This window comes from Alligator sinensis, unplaced genomic scaffold, assembly GCF_000455745.1.
Source record: "Alligator sinensis unplaced genomic scaffold, ASM45574v1 scaffold607_1, whole genome shotgun sequence".
Classification (NCBI taxonomy): Eukaryota; Metazoa; Chordata; order Crocodylia; family Alligatoridae; genus Alligator; species Alligator sinensis.
In genome coordinates this window covers 1,724,481-1,746,146 of record NW_005841935.1, presented here as the reverse complement: position 1 = coordinate 1,746,146, position 21,666 = coordinate 1,724,481, and the positions used below count along the sequence as shown (strand labels likewise).

Sequence of the window (21,666 nt, the reverse complement as noted above, 5' to 3'; positions counted from 1 at the left end):
TTGCCTCCCATACAACATCTAGGCAGTAATTTAGTTAAATTTGTAATAGCACTTAAAATATCTTTGGCATCTCGTCTTTTTCAAACTTTATTGCTTTCAGTGACATAGAAGTTCATTTAAGTATCTGAAATGTTGGAACTAAGGTTACTATTTGAAAGTTGGGCTTGTTACCCTCTCTCAAATCCAAGTAATACATTGACTTTCCATCAAGTCTCAGGGAGTGTTTGTAGATTGGTAAGCATTATCCCCATTTTACAAGAAAGGACTGTTGTAGTGCGATTCACTAGTGGTTAATGAATACGTAATCATAGTATCATGATATATGAACACCGTCTATTGTTTCTTTTCTGTATGATAAATCTCAGGGGCTAGTAGGGGAAAAGGTTTATACTCCATTCCAGTAATGGGACTTTCCTATTTCAGATTTTGCCTGTGGCTCACACGAAGATACATCCAGATCAGGTATTCTGTTTGGCATTTTGTATGCATTACTCCTGTTTCTGTTTCACTCAGAATTAAACATCAGTTTTACTTTCAGTTTCAAATTTATCCTTTGTGGTCAATGTTGCAAGGCCTTAGATCAGGGGTGTCAAATTCACTCCATGCCCTGGTCTGGATCCTAACTGCAGAACTCTTTGGTGGGCCAGATCTGGGGCTGGCAGCAACAGTGGTGGCAACCACAGTAGTAACAATGATGACAGTAACAATCACAGAGCTTGTGGCAGTGATGGCAGCTGCAGCCGTGGGGCAAGTGGCTGTGTGCCAGAAAGTTGTTTGCTGTGGCAGAGCAGAGGGGCAAGTGGTGGTAGGCCAAGTGGCCACAGGGTGATCAGGATTGTGTTAGCACAGCCCTTGCTCAGACCCTGCTGCCAAGATCCATACCTACCAGGGCTGCAGAGCGTCCTGGGCACTGCACACGGGGCTGGTCCAGTGCAGCATGTGTGTCAATGGGGCAGCACTGGGGGCTGGATTATGGGGCTCCATGGGCTAGGTCCAGCCCACAGGCTATATGTTCTTTACAAGGAACGAAGTAGAGGCAAGGAAACATGGTGTGTCTAACTTTGGGTTAAGGTAAGAAACTGAGGGACTGGACCCATGCCTTTCCACCAAGCACCATTGATTTCAAGGTGAACATGAGAAATGTGTCAGTTGACAGGTTTTTGGTCTGCAGAGCAAAGGGCTGTGGTATCAGGGAACTTTTTTTTTTAACATCAGAGTACTGGGGTGCCAACTGTTAGGTGTGTATCATATTAGCTAATCTGGGGATAGGGGTAAAAAAAGTTTGTTTCTGTATTTTAATTCAGGGCTGTCCAACTTCTAAGCCCCTGGGGCAGTATACCATGTGGGATGCATCGGGTGAGGTACAGGCCACCAGGTTGCATGCTTTGTGGGACACCCTCATTACCCCCCACAGTACCACACACCCATGAGGGCGCTCCCTGCCTCCCACTGCACCATGTGGGTGTCCCCCTTACTCCCCCGTCCCCACCCTCCCCTCCAGCTCTCAGCCCCTGATGCACCTTGGGTTCCTCATGCTGCATTGCCCTGCCCCACCCTCTGGAGGCAGGAAGTGTCAGCCAAAGGAGGAAGCCAGAGACTCCAGCTGTTGTAGAAGCCAGACCAATGTAGGAAGCAGTGGCTGGGCAGGAGCTTGGTCACTGCAACACGCACCCCAAAAGCCTCTAGTTAGCTAGCCCTGTTCAAATTTATGGCGGCCAGTCCAGAATGACAGTTGGAATGGACATCTGATACAGACTGCTCATGTAGGACTATGCATTTTCTAGAGGTGCACTGATACATTGGTCCCATATCAGATTGGCACCAACATAAGGAAAATTGACTGTATCAGCAATCAGCTTTTTTTGGCTGATGTGGCTGATAATGTCACCAATAAATGCCCCCCTCCCAGCACCACTATCACCCACCCCCAGCACTGCCCGGTGCAGCCCCAGCCTGCAGTGGCAGCCCACCCTCACCCCATGTGCAGATCCAGGAGCACACGGCCCCCATGTGCTCCTGGTGTGCATACAGCATTGGGAACCTCCTGCACCCTCCAGACGAGCCGCTCACGGCTCCATCCTGTGCCCTGACCCAGCTCCGACCGCACTCCCTCCCTCACTGGAGGGGCCTCAGTCTGCCCCCGCCCCCATGCCCCTTCCCTCCCTTCATCCTTCCCCCCACAGCAGACTTACCAGCCAGACACTGCCAGGCTGTGCTCCTGCCCACATATTGGCAATCGGATCGGTATCAGCCGATATCCATTAAAAGCTCCTTAAAAATCAGTCATTGGTTTTGGCCCAAAAAATCTCTATCAGTGCACTCCTGGTATTTTCTGTATACTATGAAGTCATTACTTAAATAATCTGGAATGTTCTTATGAAATAGACTTTTGTTTGTTAAACTTAAGATGTCTTTAGTTTCCTTGGGACACTTAACAGGGTTGCATCTGTGGAGTTAATATTGTAGCACTTGTTATCCTAGGTTGCAGAGAACTTAAAAAATACATTTGTCCTCATTTAACAGCATAGAATTGAAGGCACAAAATCATTGATTTGCCTGTGGTCTTGAACATGCCAACCTAATTCATAGTTGTGTTTTTATATTTGAAGACAAATGATCTCTCTTGCTCTTAAAAAAATAGCAGTACAAATAGTTTACATACTTGTTTCACAATGGTTCATCTTAATTTGGCATAGCATATTGTGTCATGTTTTATGCAATCACTTAGCTAATTAATGTAGACAATCCAGAATGCTTGCAAACTATTTCTTTGGTTATCTGATAATGTCTAGCTAATACCTTTGGGGGGAAAACGGATTGCTGGAAGAAATGTTTATTTTCATGTGCAAGGTATCATTCCAAAAAATATATTCTGTAGCTACCACCTATTTACAGTTATTGCTAGTAATTTCGGAAAATAATATGTCTTATTTCAATATTTGAAATTACATGCTTTGGGGTTTTTTTTCCTATGAATGTTGTTATATTTTATTTCAGGAACTGGGTGAAAGTGTTCAGCAGCAGCTTCTAACAAAAATTGCAGTATACCTGATGACGTTTTTAATAGTAACTGTGGCCTGGACAGCACATGTCAGGTATGAAAACCTGTAGCGCTGCATTCTGTCACAAAAATAGTTATTTTATTTTCAGAAGTTAAAGTGAGAGTTAGATTTTACTAGTAATGACAAGAGAGCCTTAGTCTAGTTTTTCTAAACAATTACATGAAGAGACTCAGTATAAAGAATATCTTTATTACACCCAAAGAAAATTAAAATTTAACAATAATCCATCTCTTTTGAAGGTTTTAAAGTTACTGCAAACTTTGCACCCCAAAGTCTTGAAAGCAAAACTTTTATCACGTGTATGTGTTAAGCCACGGTGGGGTCAAACCTGCAGGCATGCTAGCCCCTGTGGAGGCCACGAAACCTGCCAAGTTTCAAGGAGATAGGTGCAGGGGTTTGGGGGAAACTGTACCTCAAGCTGTGGACAAGCAAAACTCGTGACATTGGTGACTGTGTGTGTGTGTGTGTGTGTGTGTGTGTGTGTGTTAAGGAGCAACAGGGTGAAAGCTGCAGGCCTGCTAGCCCCTGCTGTGGCCACGAAGCCTGCCAGCTGTCAAAGAGATAGGTGCAGGGGTTCTGGGGCCCTGCACCCATAGCTGCTGATAGGCAAAATTCGTTTCAAGTTTCATGCAAGTTTCATCCAAATCAGGCCAGAAATGACAAAGTTATAGGCTGTTTTGACCTTCCTCATTATATCCTATAGGTGAAACATTGAAACAGTTTTGCCATTTTGACCCTGTTTTGACAGAACAGAACAGCTGTTTCAAATCAAAACAAAATTCAAAACAAAATGCTTTTCCGTCAAAACACTGGTCAAAACAACACTGCTGTTTCGCACAACCCTACTGCTCAGCACACAGGATCAGTGAAATAAATAAAAACAAGTATTGTACACATAGGTAAAATCCCACTGTTAGTGATATACTGAAAGATACACATGCTTGTCACTTGCAATACTTAATGTAATTCCTAAAATTCTACCACATGCACTTACAGAATTTACATAGCAAAACTGATTCCAAGCTTGCCTTTTCTGATTAGTAACACTTCCTTCTCCGATTGTATTTCCCCTAAAGTAAGCATGTGATTGTAGAGACTGCATTTTATAGAGCCATGGATTTTACTGTGCACACACCTCCCTTCGCAACATGCTTTGTTAAAAGGAAACGAACAAGCAGACTTCTGTTGAATATTTGTATCGCCTTACCTACTGAGGGCTATTTGGGCTACTTCCAAGTCTGTTATATTAAAACCTGTTTGTTTTGGTTGAGTACTACTGAGGACAGAGAGCCATAATTGACTTATTGCTGTGTGATAAAAGTAGCTCTGTTATTTTTTTCCGCTGAGATATTTTTCTAATTCTCAATGACATACTATACATACATACAGTAACTAAACAGCAGTTTTATAGAGAATTTAATTCAACTTCTTGTTTTTCTTAATTCTCTTTATCTAGTACATGGGTTGGCAGCCTTTTGCCAGCATGGGCTGGAGTTTGTGACCTGCTGTAGCTGCAGGACAAAGGTCCTCCCCCTTCTCCCCCCATCAGGCACCTGCCTACATTCACTCTGTTCCACTGTGCTTCCCTTGCTGCAGCTCCTTGGCCCCTCTGCAGCAAGTTTAAATTCAGATACTCCATGCCACCCTTGTGCTGCACTGGATCTCTTTGGGGCTGGATCCAGTTTGTGGGCCATAGGTTGTGTGTCAAGCAATCAAAAAAATACTGGTTTTAAGCAACAAAAAAGGGTGGCATTTCTCCCAGCATCAGCAAAACTCTTTTCCTCCCTACTGCCAGAGCTAGAGCCATTTCAGAGAAGAACAAGGACCAAAGTGAGACATGATTGTAGTTCTATTTCAGTGCGTCCCCACCTTCTTTTAGAAAGTGCCTGAGGCTTGTGCTTCTCTTGCTCATTCGTCCTTACACTACTGGTATAAATTGCTAAGCAGGGGAAATAAATTTGCTATACAGTATTAGAAGTTCATGTTTTTGGGTGTTAGTTTGCCTTTTTGTCTTGTTTTTGCAGACTTTTTCAGGTGATTGAACTCATAGATGATGTCGTGGCTCTTCTAAATTTGGTGAGTCCATCATGCAGAGTTGGTATTGATTTTAAAAAGATTGCTGATACTATGGGTGACTGGTGCCAGCTGAGTCAGGGGGAGCATATGTCCGTGTCCCGTCCCCCCCCAGCAACCAATCTTGCTGCCCCGGGGGAGAAGGGGGACCCCCACGGCCGATCACGCCAACAGGAGTGGGGGGGGATCGGTGCCAGTGGTACTTCACCTGGCACCCACACTTCCTGGCCAGTGCTTGCAGGGGGAACGCTGGCATGCCTGTCTACTGCCCCTCCCCGCCCATTGCCTAAGCAGGGAGCGCAGCCTGTCAGGGGGTGCACCAGTGCTCTCAGGGGTACTTTCCGTGCACCCCCTACACATCACCACTGGCTGATGCAACTACAACTCTTGTTATGTTTTTATCCACACAGTGAGAATAGAGTCTTTTACTCTTAATTTGAGTGGTCTAACTTGATTAAGCAGGGCAACAAAGAATCTTACAGCTTGATTTTTTTCCCCCTTTTTTGCTAAGGTAAACTATCAACTGAAAGTAGATTTAATTTGTCCAGCCATAAGCTGAAGGAAAATTTACTAATAAAAGTTCATTCGTCTGAGGTAGTTCTTGTAGCAGTTCTGAAAGAAAGGGTCTATGTACTGGCTGGACTTGTGCCAAGTGAAAGAAATGAGTCCAAGATACAAATTTGGGATTTCATTTTGTCCCAAGCCTGGAGGCTCATTTTGGATTGCAGTTTATGGCTTCAGCTCTATTCATAATTAGTATTTTCAAAATCAAGTATTATAATATACTTGAAACATAAGATTAATTGTATAATGTTTTAAAAACTACCAGTGACATAACCTGTCCCAGAATCATTTTCAGGAGCTTTACGTTTATCATCCTAAGCCTTAATTTCAATTTTAAAAATACTTTAAAAAATATTGGTTCGTTGTAGCATGTTCGAAGTTTCATTTTTAAAATGTTACTCTAATAGGTATATTACCATGGTAAATATGTATGATAATTTGGCCCTCTAATGGCAGAAGTGGTAAATTCTTCACTGTTAGAGCAGTTAGACAGTAGGATAGAGTCCAGGAAACTTGTGAAATCTCTTCATTGGAGGTTTTCAAGACAAGGTTGGATAAGTGTTGGTTGGGGATCATGGGATCATAGGAAAGTAGGGCTAGAAATAACCTCATTAGGTCATCCAGTCAGTCTAGCCCTCTACTCAAGGCAGGAACATCCCTGACCAAACCTATCTGGCCAAATGTCTTTCTCACATTCTCTTGAAAATTTTTAGGAAAGGACATTCTGCAGCTTCTCTAGGTGGCCTGTTCCAGTGCTTCACTGCCCTCATAGTCAGAAAGTTCCTTCTAATCTCCAACCTAAATTTCCTCTGCTACAGTTTGAAGCCATGATCAAGAGGGACTATGCCTAGAGTGTGTTGTAAAGCATCAATTCTCAACCAGAGGGCCACAACCCCCTGGTGGAGCACCAGCAGGTTTCAGGGGTTCTGCCCAGTGCAACCCAGAGTGGGGAGGAGCTGCCTCAGTTCCCCAGGGCTGAGGCAAGTCCTGAGGAAGGATGGGGGAAGGCCTGCCCCATGCAGCCCCACAGCCCCTGTCTTGCAGGCAGCTCTGCAGGCAGGCAGGTGAGGCTCCTTGCTGCTGCTGCTGCTCAGGTGAGTGGAGCCCTGCAGCTCCCCACCCCCAAGCCCCACCCACTGCTCCCCGGGCCATGCAGGCAGGCTGGGGAGCCTGGCAGTTGCTGTCAGGTATCCAGGTTTTAGCTGTATTGATCTAGAAGCAAAAGGAATCAGAATTTGTGGTAGAGATGGTATCTTTTATTAGATGAACTAGATTTTTGCAAAAAAAAAAATTATTTAATTGCAAGCTTTGGGGCACAAGCATCCTTCTTCAGGCACAGGAGAAAAGATTGTAGAAGTTCTCCTAGGTAGAAATGAAAGTTCATATTTCATAGGAGAGTTAAAGGTGTGGTAAAATCTTCTGTTTGGAACAGTTCATTTTATGCAGGCTCAGGTAAACAGATTATTCCAACTTTTCTCTGAGCCTAACCTCAGTGTGAATTTGGGATTTTAACAGAGAAATCATAGTTTTTAAATAAGGAGCACCAGGATTCCTGCTAGTGAGGCAAGTGGCAGGACCCAGGAAGAGGAGCCAGCTTAAGATTGGCACCCGGGACCCAGATGGTGGGCAAATGAGGTGGCTGACCTCCTGGCTATTTGGGGCAGTACACACACATACACCACCTCTCTTGATCACTTGGGTAATGTTTTTTTGATATATTTACAATTTTAAAGCAATTTGGAAGCCTACCAGTGCCTCTATCATCATCATAAATTCTAAATATCTGTATGCTTTGATGCTTTTGATGTTTGCTTTAGGTTTTCTTGTTGTAGAAAAATTAGAGCTCCCCCTGACCCCTTCACTAACTAGGATGTGGGGACAGCTGCCCCTGCAACCACAGCTCCTGCCAGCAGGCCTCATCCTGTTTGGCATCTGGGCACGCTGCATATATGATGGGAGGATGTGGGGTTTGAGTGGAGGGCCGCCACACGTATTTTGCTGTATTTGCAAAAGGGGAACATGCCAATCTTTTAGCGTTACTCCTTTTAAAAGTGGCTAAGAAGGGAAGTAAAAAACATAAATAAAATGTGTCTCTGTGATAAAGTTAAAAATGTATGTGTCAAAACTAATAATGGGAAGCATGCTAACACTTCTAAAAGCAAACTATATGATCAGATGTGGAAGTGTCAAGGCTGAAAGGTCAGTAGTGTGGCTTTGTAAACTCTTATGAGAGTACATTTGCAGTTAGCTCTTATTAAGATTGCTTAAAATTTGAAAGATTCCATGTTCAGGCTAATTAACTAGTGCTAAGCACCCTTCAGGCATTTTAAAGTTATACCACTTCAGGGGAGGATTAGGATTGTTTGGTGTTAACTAGCTAGTTTTAAGCAAGGTTCTGAGCATTCCACTGACATAAAATGACCATTTTGGAGTCCTCCAGCATTGAAATACAAGAAATAAAAAAAGATGGATGCACCCTTCCCAGCCTTCTATGTATTCTTCTGCTCCAAGAACAAATGGTCCATCTTCCTGAACTGTACAGCAGCTAGCAAGCCCCATCAGAGAACTGTGGAGGCTGGGGGCTCCTCAGCAACCCACCCCCAGCAGCCTGTACTGCATGCCCCCACTTGCCTGAGAAACTGCAGCCACCCACTTGCTGAGGGAAGACAGTGTCCCTTTAAACCTGAAGCAGCATCTGGAAATATGACAGGAAGGGAGGTGCTACTGGACTTGGCCAAGGCTTGAGCCCTATTCCCTGGGTTGGCCTGGGGGTTGTCAGCCAGCAACTGGTGAAGTTTCTGTTTGCCAGCCCTAGTTCCCCCCTTAGCCCTCTCCTTGGAGCCTGCTAGCCAGAGTTCTCCCCAGTTTCCCCAGAGGCAACAGGGAGCTCAGCAGCTGGCTGGAACGGCTCCCACCACCCACAATTTATTGGAACAAGTGAGAGTCTAGTCTTATCTTTCTTTATTTCTTATATTTAAATTCAATCAAGTAAAATGCTTTTAAACAACTAACCTTTACATAAAAACATCTATGCCCCACGTCCATGTTTTTCCATCTCCTGGCACACTGCTCCAGTTCTAGGAACACTGCTCCCCCAAGACCCAGAAAACAGTGAGCCCAAGTGACAGGGCTCAGATGCATCCCTACTCACCAGCCTTGTAATGACAAGTCTGAGCAGTGCACGTTACAGTTTGCACTTGCAAACTCAAAAATGTAACCTCACCTTTAGCACTATAATCTGCTCCATAGTTGACAATTGTCTGCTGGGAACAATCAGCAGTTTTTCAAACACAAGTTTTTGGAGCAGTAGAAATGCTTGCTGTATTTACATGGATCCAAGATGACTGAATTTAAGATGACCCCCAGTAAATAGGTTCTGTATGTGGAAAATGTATAAATTTATAAAATGTATAAATGTTCCGTGTTTAGATTCTAATTACTGCAGGTCATCTCGAATTTCTAGTCCCACCCTTCCCCTCCCCCACACCATTATGTTGGGGAAAGCATCAGCGAGGGGGGAGGGGCTAGACCGGGGCAGGCGATTATTTTGGCCAGAGTGCCACTTACTGAGTTTTGGCAAGCCATCGAGGGCCATGTCGCAGGACACCTTGGTGCTCTGCTCCTGGGGAGTGGAAACTGCCAGGGAGAGAGCCCTGGCAGGACCTAACGAGCACAGCTGCGGGTTGCCCGGGGCAACCAGGAAGTCAGCTGGCCGGAAGGGGCAAGGCCTGGCCCTTATAAAGCCCAGGGCTGAGGCTAGAGGGGCAGGAGCTCCTGGAGTTAGGATGCGAGGAGAAGCCTAACAGCAAGTACCGCTCGGTCAGAGTTGAGCAATGTTGTTATAGCCATAGGGTGTGTGTTTGAGTTATAGCCAGGAGGCTCGAGTTTGTGTTGTTATGATATTACACCGGTGGTTTGGGTGAGGCTATTAGGGGTTGGAGGAGGCCTCATAGGGGGCTCACGGTAAAGTGGGGACCCCGGTGCCAGTGCGGGCGCAACCTACTCTAGGGACCCACAGGGGTGTGGGGCCCTAGCGCCAGTGAGGGCGCAGTATTCTCAGGGGGACCCCCCGGCGGTGTGGGAACCCTGGCGCTAGGGAGGGTGCAGTGTACTCACTGGGGACTCGCAACGAAGTGTGAGGACCCCGGCACCAGTGAGGGCGCAGCATACTCATAGGGACCGACAGCGGCATGGGGGCCCCAGCGCCAGTTAGGGCGCCGCCGCTTACGGGGTGCTTAGACCCCAGCCCCAGAGAGGGGCATTTGAGGAAGCCCAGCGTGGACACAGCGAGCCCCAGAGAGGGGGCAGTATTATTAGGAAGCCCCAGTGGGCCCAGTGAGCCCCAGAGAAAGGGGTACTACTGAGAAGCCCCAGGGTGGGCGCGGCGAGCCCTGAGGAAGGCCTAGTGCTGCAGTAAACCCCAGAGAAGGGCAGAGTACTGTGGTGAACCCCGGCAAGAGGGGGTAGTAGTGCGGTGAGCCCTGGGAAAAGGGGGTAGCAGTGCGGTGGGCCCGAGAGTCAGGGGGCGTAGCCGAGAAGTCCCCAGAGGGGGCGCAGAAAGCCCCAGACAGGGGGCAACATTTAGAAGCCCGAGTGTGGGTACAGGGAGGGCCCCAGAAAGGGGGCATTATCAGGAAGGCCCAGCGCGGGCGTAGCAGGCCCAGGCGGGGGCGCTATTACGAAGGGTCCCAGAGAGGGGCGACATTACAGGGAGGCCCCGAGTGGGCTCGGAGAGCCCAAGAGGGGGCAGCACAACAGAGGAGGCCCCAGAGAGCGGGCAAGTGTACACAGGAAGCCCCAGAGAGTGGGCGAGTGCATAGAGGAGGTCCGAGAGACGGGCAATGTACATATAGAGAGGGACCGAACAACGTCCATCCCATCTGTGAGGCTTGGGACGTGGTATCAGGGGTGGTTGGAGCCACACGTAGCCCATAAGGCTAGGGTGCCTGGGAAGCACCTATCATACAGGGAGACCCCCGGTGGGTCCGGGAAAACACGGGGATAGAGGTCCCAACTAACCATGCCCAAGGACACGTGAGGTAGCCTCCCAACCTTATCTAACCATCAAAGACGTGGCAGGCGAGAATTAGAGGGTGTCCTTGGGCCGACTTGGCGCGGAGAGGGGCCTTAAGGAGATCACGGCCCTCCTGGAGGACCCTGCCGTGGCAGGCCGCATGACAGGCAGCCCAGGGCAGATAAATATTAATTTTCTAAATTTTTTAGGGGCCCTGTGGGCCAGATAGAATGGCCTGGCAGGCCACATCCGGCCCCTGGGCTGCATTTTGCCCCTCCCTGGGCTAGACCTTACCCCTTGTCCACCTTCCCCTGCTCCATGCTTGTCCCTTTGCCTATCTTCTTATCTCCTCCCATGCCCACTGTGCCTGTTCTCCTGCTGCCTGCGCTCTGCTGCCGCTGCTTAGCTTCTGCGGCAGCTCTGACTCTGGCTCTAGGGCAGTTAGCAACAGGAGCCCTGGCTCCAGCCAGGCACAAGCAATAGTAGCTTTGGGCCCAGCTGGGGTTGGGACCAGAGCTGGAGCTAAAGTTAAGTGGCAGGGGGATAGGTGGCTAGGGGAGCATACTGCATTATCTGCCCCTGCACTCCCCTCAAGCTGCACCCTGTTTCCTCTACTGTAGGCCTCCTCTCCAAACTCACAAGCTACCCCAGACCAGGGCAGGCGGTAAAGCTGGAGCTGAACCACCTCTTGCTCCAGGTTCACACTCATATCTAAGCCAAGGGTTGTTTTTTTTCCCCTACCATGTTGACTGGGGTGGGGGGAGCGGGGTGGAAACCTTATCTCGTGTTCAATTAAATACAGTATTCGTTAATGTAGTATCTAGGAAGATGTGCAGTGATGGACTGGTACGATGCTGCTTAGTTTGTGTTTCAGTTTTATTTTTTCCTTTTTCTAGGCATGTATGATGCTTATAACTTTCTTGCCATACACAGTAAGTAAACTGCATTTCTTTTCATGTTTAACAAAACTGTTTTAATTTAAAACAAATATTATTTAACCAAAGTATTCAGAACACCCAGAGAACATTGTAATATCATGAAGCCTGACCCTATTGCCATGTATAAGCATTACATTTCTGATACTCTTTGAAGGTCAACATATGAAAAGTGAATTTTCTTCAGGAGAAAAAGGCAATCTGAGAAAGTAACATCATATGTATTTTTAAACAAAGATAGCTGTTTTACAAGTGCTTAAGTTGTCTTACCACAACTTGGCATAAGTGAAATAGGGCTTTTAAAACTCAAGTCTATAATGCTCAAGAAACACCAGTGCTGATGTTTTTCAGCTATTGAATATCTGAAACTTCTGTTTTAATGTTAACAACCTTTCTTGTAAAACTATAGGCAGATCTGGTACTAGTGCCCCTAGCTGATGAGATCTAACATTTTTGGGGGTTATAAGAACCTGTATTTTGTTGTTTAAAACTCTGCCAGCCTATAACATTTTGAACCAAAATCTTCACGTGCTGGGTGTCTGTCTCAAGCTGATTGATTGATTGAACATTTAATTGAGGTCAGAGGAGGGAAAAAGAGAATGACAGATATAGGTAGGCAGAAGGGCTTGTAACAACTGGATCATGCTTCCCTTCAAGTCACTGAGATGAATTTAGGATCCAGGGTATCAACAATCCTGCGTATAAGGGATTGGTGCAGCTGTGTGTGACCTAAGAGGCTATGTGGGCCAAGTCCTAGCCTGCAGTTCTTGTGGGGAACACTTTGGGGAACTCAGTGTGAGGGTGTTTTGCTGTAAACAGTTTCGTAAGTAGGACATCTAGATGCCGTTTTCACCACAGGTGGGAGGTGGCAGTGTGAGTCTCACAGAAGCCTGTAAAGACTGTTCCCTGATTGACTCCCCATGACATGTTAAATGTTAATGGAAGATTGTTATTCCCTCTGTTGACTACTCTAGTACTGCCACAGTTGTTGCAAGTGTGGCTGACTGTCTGATGAGCAGAGATCTGGGTTTTCCATTTACCATGGAGAAACGCAAATTTTCTCCTTTTAAAGGAGAAAAATGTGGGAAACTGCATGTTTTCCCTTGCAGGCTGGCAGAGTTCCACTGTGTAACTTGAAGTTTGTTTTGTTAGCGTTATAATAATTTGCTACAATAAAAAAATTAAAAAGTATGTTTGCAGAGGCTAGGACTCAGGTTAGAAAATGCCATGGTTAAAGTGGAATCTTAATTTGGTCCTAGGTACTTTTCACATAACATGTAATTTAGCCTGTTAAACCAGCTGCCATAAGAAGTCACTGAGGCCAAGAACATAGTTATCTTATATTAAGAGTTAGAACTGTGGGGGGATGTGGGCACGCTAGAAGGGAGGAATAGGCTGCAGTCAGACCTAGACAGGTTCTAGGGGTGGGCGGATAAGAACAGGATGGGTTTCAACACTGACAAGTGCAGGGTAATGCACCTGGGGGGAAGAACCAGCAGCATACCTACAGGCTGGAGAATTTCCTTCTTGTCAGTGCAGAGGCAGAAAAGGATCTTGGAGTCATTATTGATGCCAAAATGAACATGGGCCAACAGTGTGGGGACATGCTCAGGAAAGCAAACCGCACCTTGTCATGCATCCACAGATGCATCTCGAGCAGGTCCAAGGAGGTGATCCTTCCCGTCTATGCGACACTGGTCAGGCCGCAGTTGGAGTACTGCATCCAGTTCTGGACGCCGCACTTTAGGAGGGATGTGGACAACATTGAGAGGGCCCAGAGGAGGGCCACCCGCATGATCGGGGGCAGCAGGGCAGGCCCTACAAGGAGAGCCTAAGGGACCTGAACCTGTTCAGCCTCCACAAGAGAAGGCTGAGGGGGGATCTAGTGGCCATTTACAAACTAGTCAGGCAGGACCAGCAGGCATTGGGGGGAGTCCCTGTTCCCCTGAGCACTACCAGGAGTGACTAGAAATAACGGTCACAAGCTGGCAGAGGGTAGATTCAGACTAGACATCAGGAGGCGCTACTTCACAGTCAGGGCGGCTAGGATGTGGAACCAACTTCCAAGAGAAGTGGTGCTGGCTCCTACCCTGGGGGTCTTTAAGAGGAGGCTAGATGAACACCTTGCCAGGGTCGTTTGACCCCAGTAATTTTGCCCCCAGTCCTCTTTCCTGCCATGGCAGGGGGTCGGACTCTGATCTGCTCAGGTCCCTTCCGACCCTACCAACTATGAAACTAGGTTAATTGTTGTGGAAGGGATATTATGCATTGGGCTTCAGGGTTCAAGCAAGTTTCTTAGAGCAGAATGGTACCTAATGTAAGAGTATATTATTTGATCTCTGAAGCATCTGATATGGGCCACTGTCAGATTCACAGTACTGGATAAATGAGTCTTTGGTGCGCTGAAGTATGGCAATTCTTATGTTTCAGTTGTTGAGAAATACTGATAAGGAAATTAATTATTCCATTTTCAGGGCAGGGTTTGAATGCTAGACAGACAACAAAAATTTTTGAACACAGACTAGGTCATATTGATGAGAAAAAAAGAAGTGAGCATCACCTCTCCTGTACGATGGCTAGAACATGGTATTTAGAAGATTGGTTTTGGGAATTGGCTTGTAGGTAAAATATATATGGATTGGAATAATGGTTCAGGGCAGTGGAAAGAGTTAATTGATTTCTAAAGGCCTGGTTGTCACCCAATTTCATAGCCTTCAAGGCAGACAGGATGTCAAACCCAAGGAAGCAACAAGGCCAACAGATATACTGTACACATAGCCTGGAAAGTTTTGGACATTTACCACACTGTTCCATAACATGAGATAAGGTGGCACCAGGGCGGGGAGCCTGAGAGTTCCAGTTTTGGGGGAACAGACCAAATTAGGAAAAGACCTGGGAAGCTCAAATTAGGATGCGGGCTTGTGAAACAAAGGAATATGCTGACTTAGACGGTCAGTCTAAGGGTTTGGGTCTGCCCAGAAGAAATCTGGGTCATAATTCCAATGCCAACACTGTACATAGAATAAGATCAGCTTTTCGTAGAAATACTTTATCATAATGTATACACATGAGGAAGTAAAGTTGCAGAGGCAACCTTATTGCTGGTATTTCTTAACACTTTTTCAGTTTCTCTAATGTATTTTTCTCATCGTATATGCCTACCTAGCCCAACATGATAGAACTGACATGGCAGTCATAGTGAGAACTCTAGGAACTGTGGTGCCTGTCCTAGCAGTGAGTGCTGTGCAGGTGCTGGGGTCTGTTGGCATCAAACACATTTCAGGATTGTGGCTCAATGCCAGTCTGAATGATCCTTAGCACTGGGCCACCTTTATGACATCAACTCCAAAAACACCCCAAATTTGTGAAAGCCATGATTATGTGATTTGTATTTACTTGCTGCTATAAGGTAATGTCAGTAGAATTGTCTTTTTTGGATATTCAAGGTTTGAGATAAATGGGGAACCTACTAATTTTACCTTTCATTTCTGTTTTCCTTCTGAAATTGTATTTTAATAAAATATTTAACCCACTTGTATTTTTCTTCTAGTTTTCCTTAATGGCCTCCTTTCCTGGTGTACCTTTTGGTATTTTCATGTTTAGCACTTGTGCTGTTATCATTGGTCTTATCCAGGTATGGGAGTCATTTGTTTACTCTTTTCTTTCAGCATTAGAGACATGATTTTTCTTATCTGAAGCTAAAATTAAGTGTATTAATATTGGATTTTAGAATGCTAGGTAAACTTAATGTCAGATTATCACATTGCCATTTTAAAGATTGGTATCTCAGGCAACTGTTAGGGCGCATGATTATTGTATTGCTAATACCCAAGTTATCCTTGTTATTTTGTAGCATAGAAAACCTAATGCACTTGATAAACTAATAGAGATCAACCAAATCAGAAGGCTTAAAATCCTTGAATTGAATCATGATTTATTTGGAATGTAGCTCTCTCTATAAATGGACTCAGAAAGGTAGATAATTAGTAAGTAATGGACAACATTGTGATTTTTTTGTTTGTTTGTTTACTTTACTTTTCTTCCGGGTTTTCAGTAGCTGTTCAGTATTTGGTTGAGTAGATGTAATATTGGCAAAGGGATTCATTTAATGTTTAGCTATTTAAATACAAGAGAATAGCAGTTTTTAATGACAGCATTATGGCTGGACTTCAACATTATACCAGTGGGAAACCCATGATTTGATAAATCAAATACAGGGTTAGAAAAAACTGGACTGAAGTACTGCTATTAAAGTACAAGTCAAAACGGTTTATGAACCACCAGGGATTGGGGTTTCTGATATTTAGGTCCCATTTTAGACTTTCAGCTTTGATTTACTTAGCTGTCCACATATCGGCATCAATATTTTTTTTCATCCCTACAGGCAGTTATAGTAGCATATGGATTTTATCATCCATACTTATTGAACCACCAGATACAGGTGTCTGAAAACCAAACCTTCTACAAACATCATATCTTAAAGATTATTCTAAGAGGACCAGCCTTGTGCTTCTTAGCTGCCATCTTCTCCTTCTTCTTTATTCCTCTGGTAAGTTCCTTCAATAACCATTTTTCCAATAAACTTGTTATGTCTGAAGATATGACCTGACAGTCTTCAATAGTCACATTTAATATTGTTTCCAGTACGTCTCCCTTTTAATTTATTTTTATGAAGCCTGTAACTTCGTTGTATAATATAGCAGCTTCTGTCTTATCAGTAAGGATATTTTAAAATACTCTGCACAAAATACCAGATGTCTTTAAAACAGGGAATGCTTCTAAGCAGCAGAAGTCCTGTAGTTCTCATCCCTGCCCAAACTGTAGCCCTATGTTATACCCGAAAAGCATTAAATTCCCCACTTCCATCAACCCACTAAATCTGTTTGGAATTCTTCAGTTAGGAACCCAGATAATAGATTATCTGAAATCTTTTCTCTGTCAAATGTCCATAGTTCCATGTCACAGGATTTCCAGGCTATTAATTAAATTTTTTTTGGTTGCCAGCTGGAACATAGCTAAATCAGCACCACCATTTTGCAGTAAAAGCTGCACGGAGTAGCATGGACATCACCCACAAGCACTGTTAGGTGATGGAAAAAATGTTATTCCACTACCTGCATCTGTTCACTTTAGCGCCTCAGTCTGGGACAGACTCTTATAATGTTTAGTAGAGCTTTATAAGAGTCCCTTCATAATGTCCCTTCAAAAGCAGATCTTTTCATAACTATACACTCTAAACTGGAAGCTTGCTGATTGTAAACAAGTGAAACAAAAATAATGAATGAGGCTGGGTGAAATAAATTACTGATTATATAAACAGGCTAAAAAGCCTACAAATAGTTTACAAATGGGACACAAGAAGTTTGTAGTAAGTAGATCAGTCAGCAGCTAATTAACAGATTTGCATATAAATCTCAGTCACTTATAGTTAGCTCCTACTACATTCTCACTAAATGGAAAAGAATTAATTAAATTGAGTTCCTCCAGCTCTCAAGTTCCATAGAAACAGCCCTCAGTCATTGTATGGAGGTGATCTGGATCCTGAAATTCTTTACAAGTAATGAGGGGCATTTGTACATGTTTGCGCCACAGCACCAGGTGCTTTTAAAGCACATCGAAGGTGCTTTAGATCAAAAGCGCACCACTGCTGTTTTGTCAGCGCTGATGCACATTTTGCCATTTATACAAATGTATGCAACGCAGCACTGGGTGCATCAGCTTGCATGTGGAGCAGACTTGATTAATCAAGTCTGCTCCAACACCCTGGATCTTCAGTGGAGCAGAGCAGGCAAATGTATGTGTATAAATGCCCAAGCCCCAAGGATTCCCTAGACTCCTGCCTGAGAGCCACCACAAAACTTATACACTACTTAGGACATTTTTATATACTACTCAGAGTTCTGATTTGATACATAGATCTTACAGTAACCTTTTACATGCGTGAGTTTGACCCTGTGGGTCAGAAATGGTAGGACTTTGAAGCATTTCAGTTTTTTTTAAAAACAGTTGTTCATAGGTATTCCTTGTTAGGAATCTGTTAAATTTAGTAAGCCTGTTTTTTAAACATAATTTTATCCCATGTTCAGATTGTTATGGACTGTGGGAGTTCTTGCCTTCCTCTGTAGCAGGGGCTGTGGCCCTCTTCCTGGGATCTCTTGAACGCATATTAACAGCGTTACATTAACAGCTTTTGCAGCAGCAGGACATTGGGCAGCATGGTCTCTCTGCTTTACCTGTGGCAGGTTAGGATATCATGTCAGGGTTGACTGTGTAGTTTTGCTACACACAATAGATTTGTATGGGAAGGCTTGGAAGGGATGATCCTGCCTCTGGCAAGGGGTGGGACTAAATGATCTCTGAAGTTCCCTTTTAGCCCTACTTCTCTGAGATTCTATTTAGAAATATTTCAGTTTATATTTAAATGATAAAATCCAGAGTAGTGAATCTAAAAGACTTTTTTTATAACCCATTTTCTTTGATGTGACTGACTCGTCTGAGAGAGACGATACAGTTCTATCTAGGTCTATGAACTTTGTTGACCTAATTGAATAGTAAAGGACATGACAAAAGGAGAATTTCCTTTGCCATGGTACCCATATCATTGCAGGTAGCACTAGGAAGCACATGACTTCCTAATAACTTCATCAGTTCCATAAAAATGGGGATTAAACTTTTGGGCCACAGTCCTAAGAGAATGATAAGTTTTCTTCCAATCTCAGAAATTCCTATTTACAAATATTGAATTATAGGAAGGCAGCATTAGAGTGTGTTCATAATGCAGATTAGTCTTGAGTATTTGTATTCCTTGAGTTGTAGTGGATGTGTATTTGGCTAACTACTTTTTTTTTTTGCTTTAATCAATCAGTTTGTCTGAATTTTGTTACTGTCCTAAAATGTATAGTTTTCCATTTTAATCTGATCTATTCAGTGTTGTAAATTCCTGGTTACAGCTTCTGATCTGTAATACTTCATCCATGAAAGATAACAAACTGTGCAATTTTAACTTTGGTTCAAAAATTTACCTCACAGTAATTAAAAGTTAAAATTGTTTTCATTTCTTTGTGTAGTCTTATGTGCTGCTTGGACTGGTTATCTTTTTTCCACACCTCACTCGATTAATTATATGGTGTAAAAGTAAGGCTGTTGGTAAGTAAATGCATTCCTTTTGGCTGCTTTTAATTCCAGATGCTCCATTTATATTGTCAAGATGACAAAATTATCTGATTCGTAAGGTCCTTTACTGTTAAAAATTTAATGAACCCAAGTTAAAAAGAACCAAGGCGCAGGAAAGAAATTTTGTTCCTATTCCCAATTCCATTTTTACTAATAGAGGTATCAGTAAACTTTTCCTGCTCTCCTTCTGTTCTTGTAACCTTTTCCTTGGTTTTCCCTTATTTAGTCTTATATCTGTAGAAGACATCCCAAGCTTGCCTCTGAGGGTGGCCTCCCCCAAGAGTTCTTCTGTACACAAGGGTGAAATTTCACAAGTGGAGAAAGATTTGCCTTCCCCCTACCCCCTTTGAAAAGCTGAATTGCCCAGGAATTGATATGCATGTCTGATCTCTGGTTCTGGCTCCAGCAACAGTCTTTGCCCCTAAACCCCAAAATGACACTTAATATCTGCTGCAAATACAGTGGCTACAAGCAAAACCTTCTGGGAGCCATTATCAACTACTCAGAGAAAAATAACAGTGATGACAAACAAATACTGAATATCCCGATTGGAAACAAGGGGTACCATGTACAGTAAGATCTCTGTTACCTGAAGGCTTGTGTCCTGCTTCTACCCCACTGAATTCTTCCATGGGGGGAGCTGACACCAGCTGTTTTTTCCTGAGGTGCAGCCCAGGAGTTGGGGTGAGTGGGGACAGGCAAAGCCCAGGCGCAGGAGGACAGGCAGAGCACAGTGCGGTGCTGGCGGCTCCCAGGGCTTCTGCAGCAGGGACGGGTGAGTGCTGCTCTGTTCCCTTTGCTTTGCTGCTTTGTGCAGCCCTGGGAGCAGCACCCCTTCCCTAGTCCCAGCCTCATTGCCTCTCTCGCTCACCATCATGGGAACTTATCCCTATTTCTTACATTATAAAGTGGGTTTGCTTTATGCATATTTGAGTTATGTGCTGTTCTCCGGGAACGCATGTACCACATAAATCAAGGGAATCCTGTATAAGGTTGTAAACAGACATTGCATTTGTGCACCATAAAAATACTTAACGCTTGTATAAGGCCAAGCAGACCACATATCCATGTCCCTTGTCATGCCACAAATGCCCAAAATTTGTGGTTGCAACATAGGTGGTGTGATTATGTGCTGCTATTTTGCAGCTGATGTCTCTTTGCTTTAAGGAGGGAGAGTGTGGGCAGCCCAGAGCTACCCATGCTCTCCAGCCACCTAAGACAGGCAGTCCCAGGGCTTCAGGGGCCTAATCCTGCATGCCCCAGGAATTTGTATTCAAGGGATACATGGAATAAGGCCCCTGAAGCCTTGGGAACATCTGCCTGAATCCCCCATTTGGGATTCTGAGAGAGCATGTTGACACCCTGGTGTGGTCTTGGGATTGGCTAGTTTGGCGATCTCAACCCCAGAACCTCACCAGAGCTGGCTTTCAATACATTGTCTCTTGTCCCTCAGGATTAACAGGCAGGACAACAGTTGACTTGTGTCTTGCCAAATGAAGCAGATAAACTGTGCAGGGGCACATCTTGGCACAGCTGATTTGCTTTATTTGGTGACATCTATTTATATATAAGCACTGGAGAGAGCTGACAAAGATTGGAGCACAGTGTCCAACCTTCTTTATTGCAGAGCCCAACTACTGGAGGTCTGCCAGTAAAACCTTGTAGTGTAGGTTAGTCTAAGAAAAGAGAAGACAATGTTTCATACAAACTTTTACATTATAGCAAGTTGCTATATGGGTAATGTGATACTTTGACAATATTTATTACAGTAGAAGCTGTGTCTGGCTTAGCCATGGGTTATAATAAAGCAGGGGCTTTCACCCCTGACCTATAGACCAGATCCAGCTGCTGGAGTGGTGTCAACTGGCCTATTGGCTTCCCCACAGGTACAGAAATTTGGCAAATTTCAAATCTTCCAAATAGTGCATGGTTATTAAAATTACAAATAGAAATCTTTCATGCAGATATAACTTAGATCGTAACAGCTCATATTCTCATACTGGTGTAATTCTTATATCTGTCTGTACCCTGAATTGTGAAAGATGAGTGTCACGGCAGGGTCCTACAGGAGGGCCGTGATCTCCTTAAGGCCCCCCTCTCTGTGTCAAGTTGGCCCAAGGGCACCCTCTATTTCTCGCCTGCCACGTCTTTGATGGTCTAAATTGGTTGGGAGGCTGCCTTACGCCCTCTCAGACACGTCTCTATGTTTATTCAGACCCCTCGTGGGTCTTGTCCTGTAAACGGGTGCTTCGGGGCACCCTAGCCTTATGGGCTATGCGTGGCTCCAACTACCCCTGATACCACGCCCCAAGCCTCGCAGATGGGATAGACGTTGGTCTGTCTCTGTCTGTATTCATGCCTGTCTCTCGGTCCTTCTCTGTTGTGCGGCCCCCTCCTGGGCTCTCCAAGCCCTCTCTGGGGCCTTCCCTGTAATGTCGCCCCTTTCCTGGGGCCTTCTGCGCCCACTCTGGGACTTCCTGGTTGAGCCATCTGTCTCTTGGGCCCACTGCACTGCTACCCCCTTTCTCCAGGGCTCACCGCACCACTACTCCCTCTTGCCGGGGTTTACCGCAGTACTCTGCCCTTTCCGGGGTTTACCACAGTACTCTGCCTTCCACAGGGGCTCGCCACATCCGCCCTGGGGCTTCTCAGTAGTACCCCTTCTCTGGGGCTTCCCACACCCGCACTGGGGCTTCTCAGAAGTGCGACCCCCCCTTCTGGGGCTCACCGTGCCCAACTTGGGCTACTCAATATGGTCCCCTCTCTGGGGCTCGCCACGCCCGGGCTTCTCAAAAGTGCCCCTCCCTAGGGCTGGGGCTTGATCAGGGGAGTTGGGGGAGCAGGC

At 45.0% G+C, this 21,666-nt stretch overlaps 1 protein-coding gene across 1 annotated transcript in view; it reads left to right on the top strand.

Moving 5' to 3' along the window:
* The first annotated feature begins 428 nt into the window (after positions 1-428).
* TMEM175 (transmembrane protein 175) overlaps positions 429-21,666 on the top strand; it is a 25,785-nt gene continuing 4,547 nt past the window's right edge. The window contains exons 1-7 of the mRNA XM_014518022.1: positions 429-462; positions 2,998-3,095; positions 5,087-5,138; positions 11,610-11,645; positions 15,199-15,282; positions 16,033-16,197; positions 18,716-18,794. Of these exons, the coding sequence (XP_014373508.1) occupies positions 3,052-3,095; positions 5,087-5,138; positions 11,610-11,645; positions 15,199-15,282; positions 16,033-16,197; positions 18,716-18,794 (460 nt within the window). The 5' untranslated portion in view covers positions 429-462; positions 2,998-3,051. The remainder of the gene's footprint in view (positions 463-2,997; positions 3,096-5,086; positions 5,139-11,609; positions 11,646-15,198; positions 15,283-16,032; positions 16,198-18,715; positions 18,795-21,666) is intronic.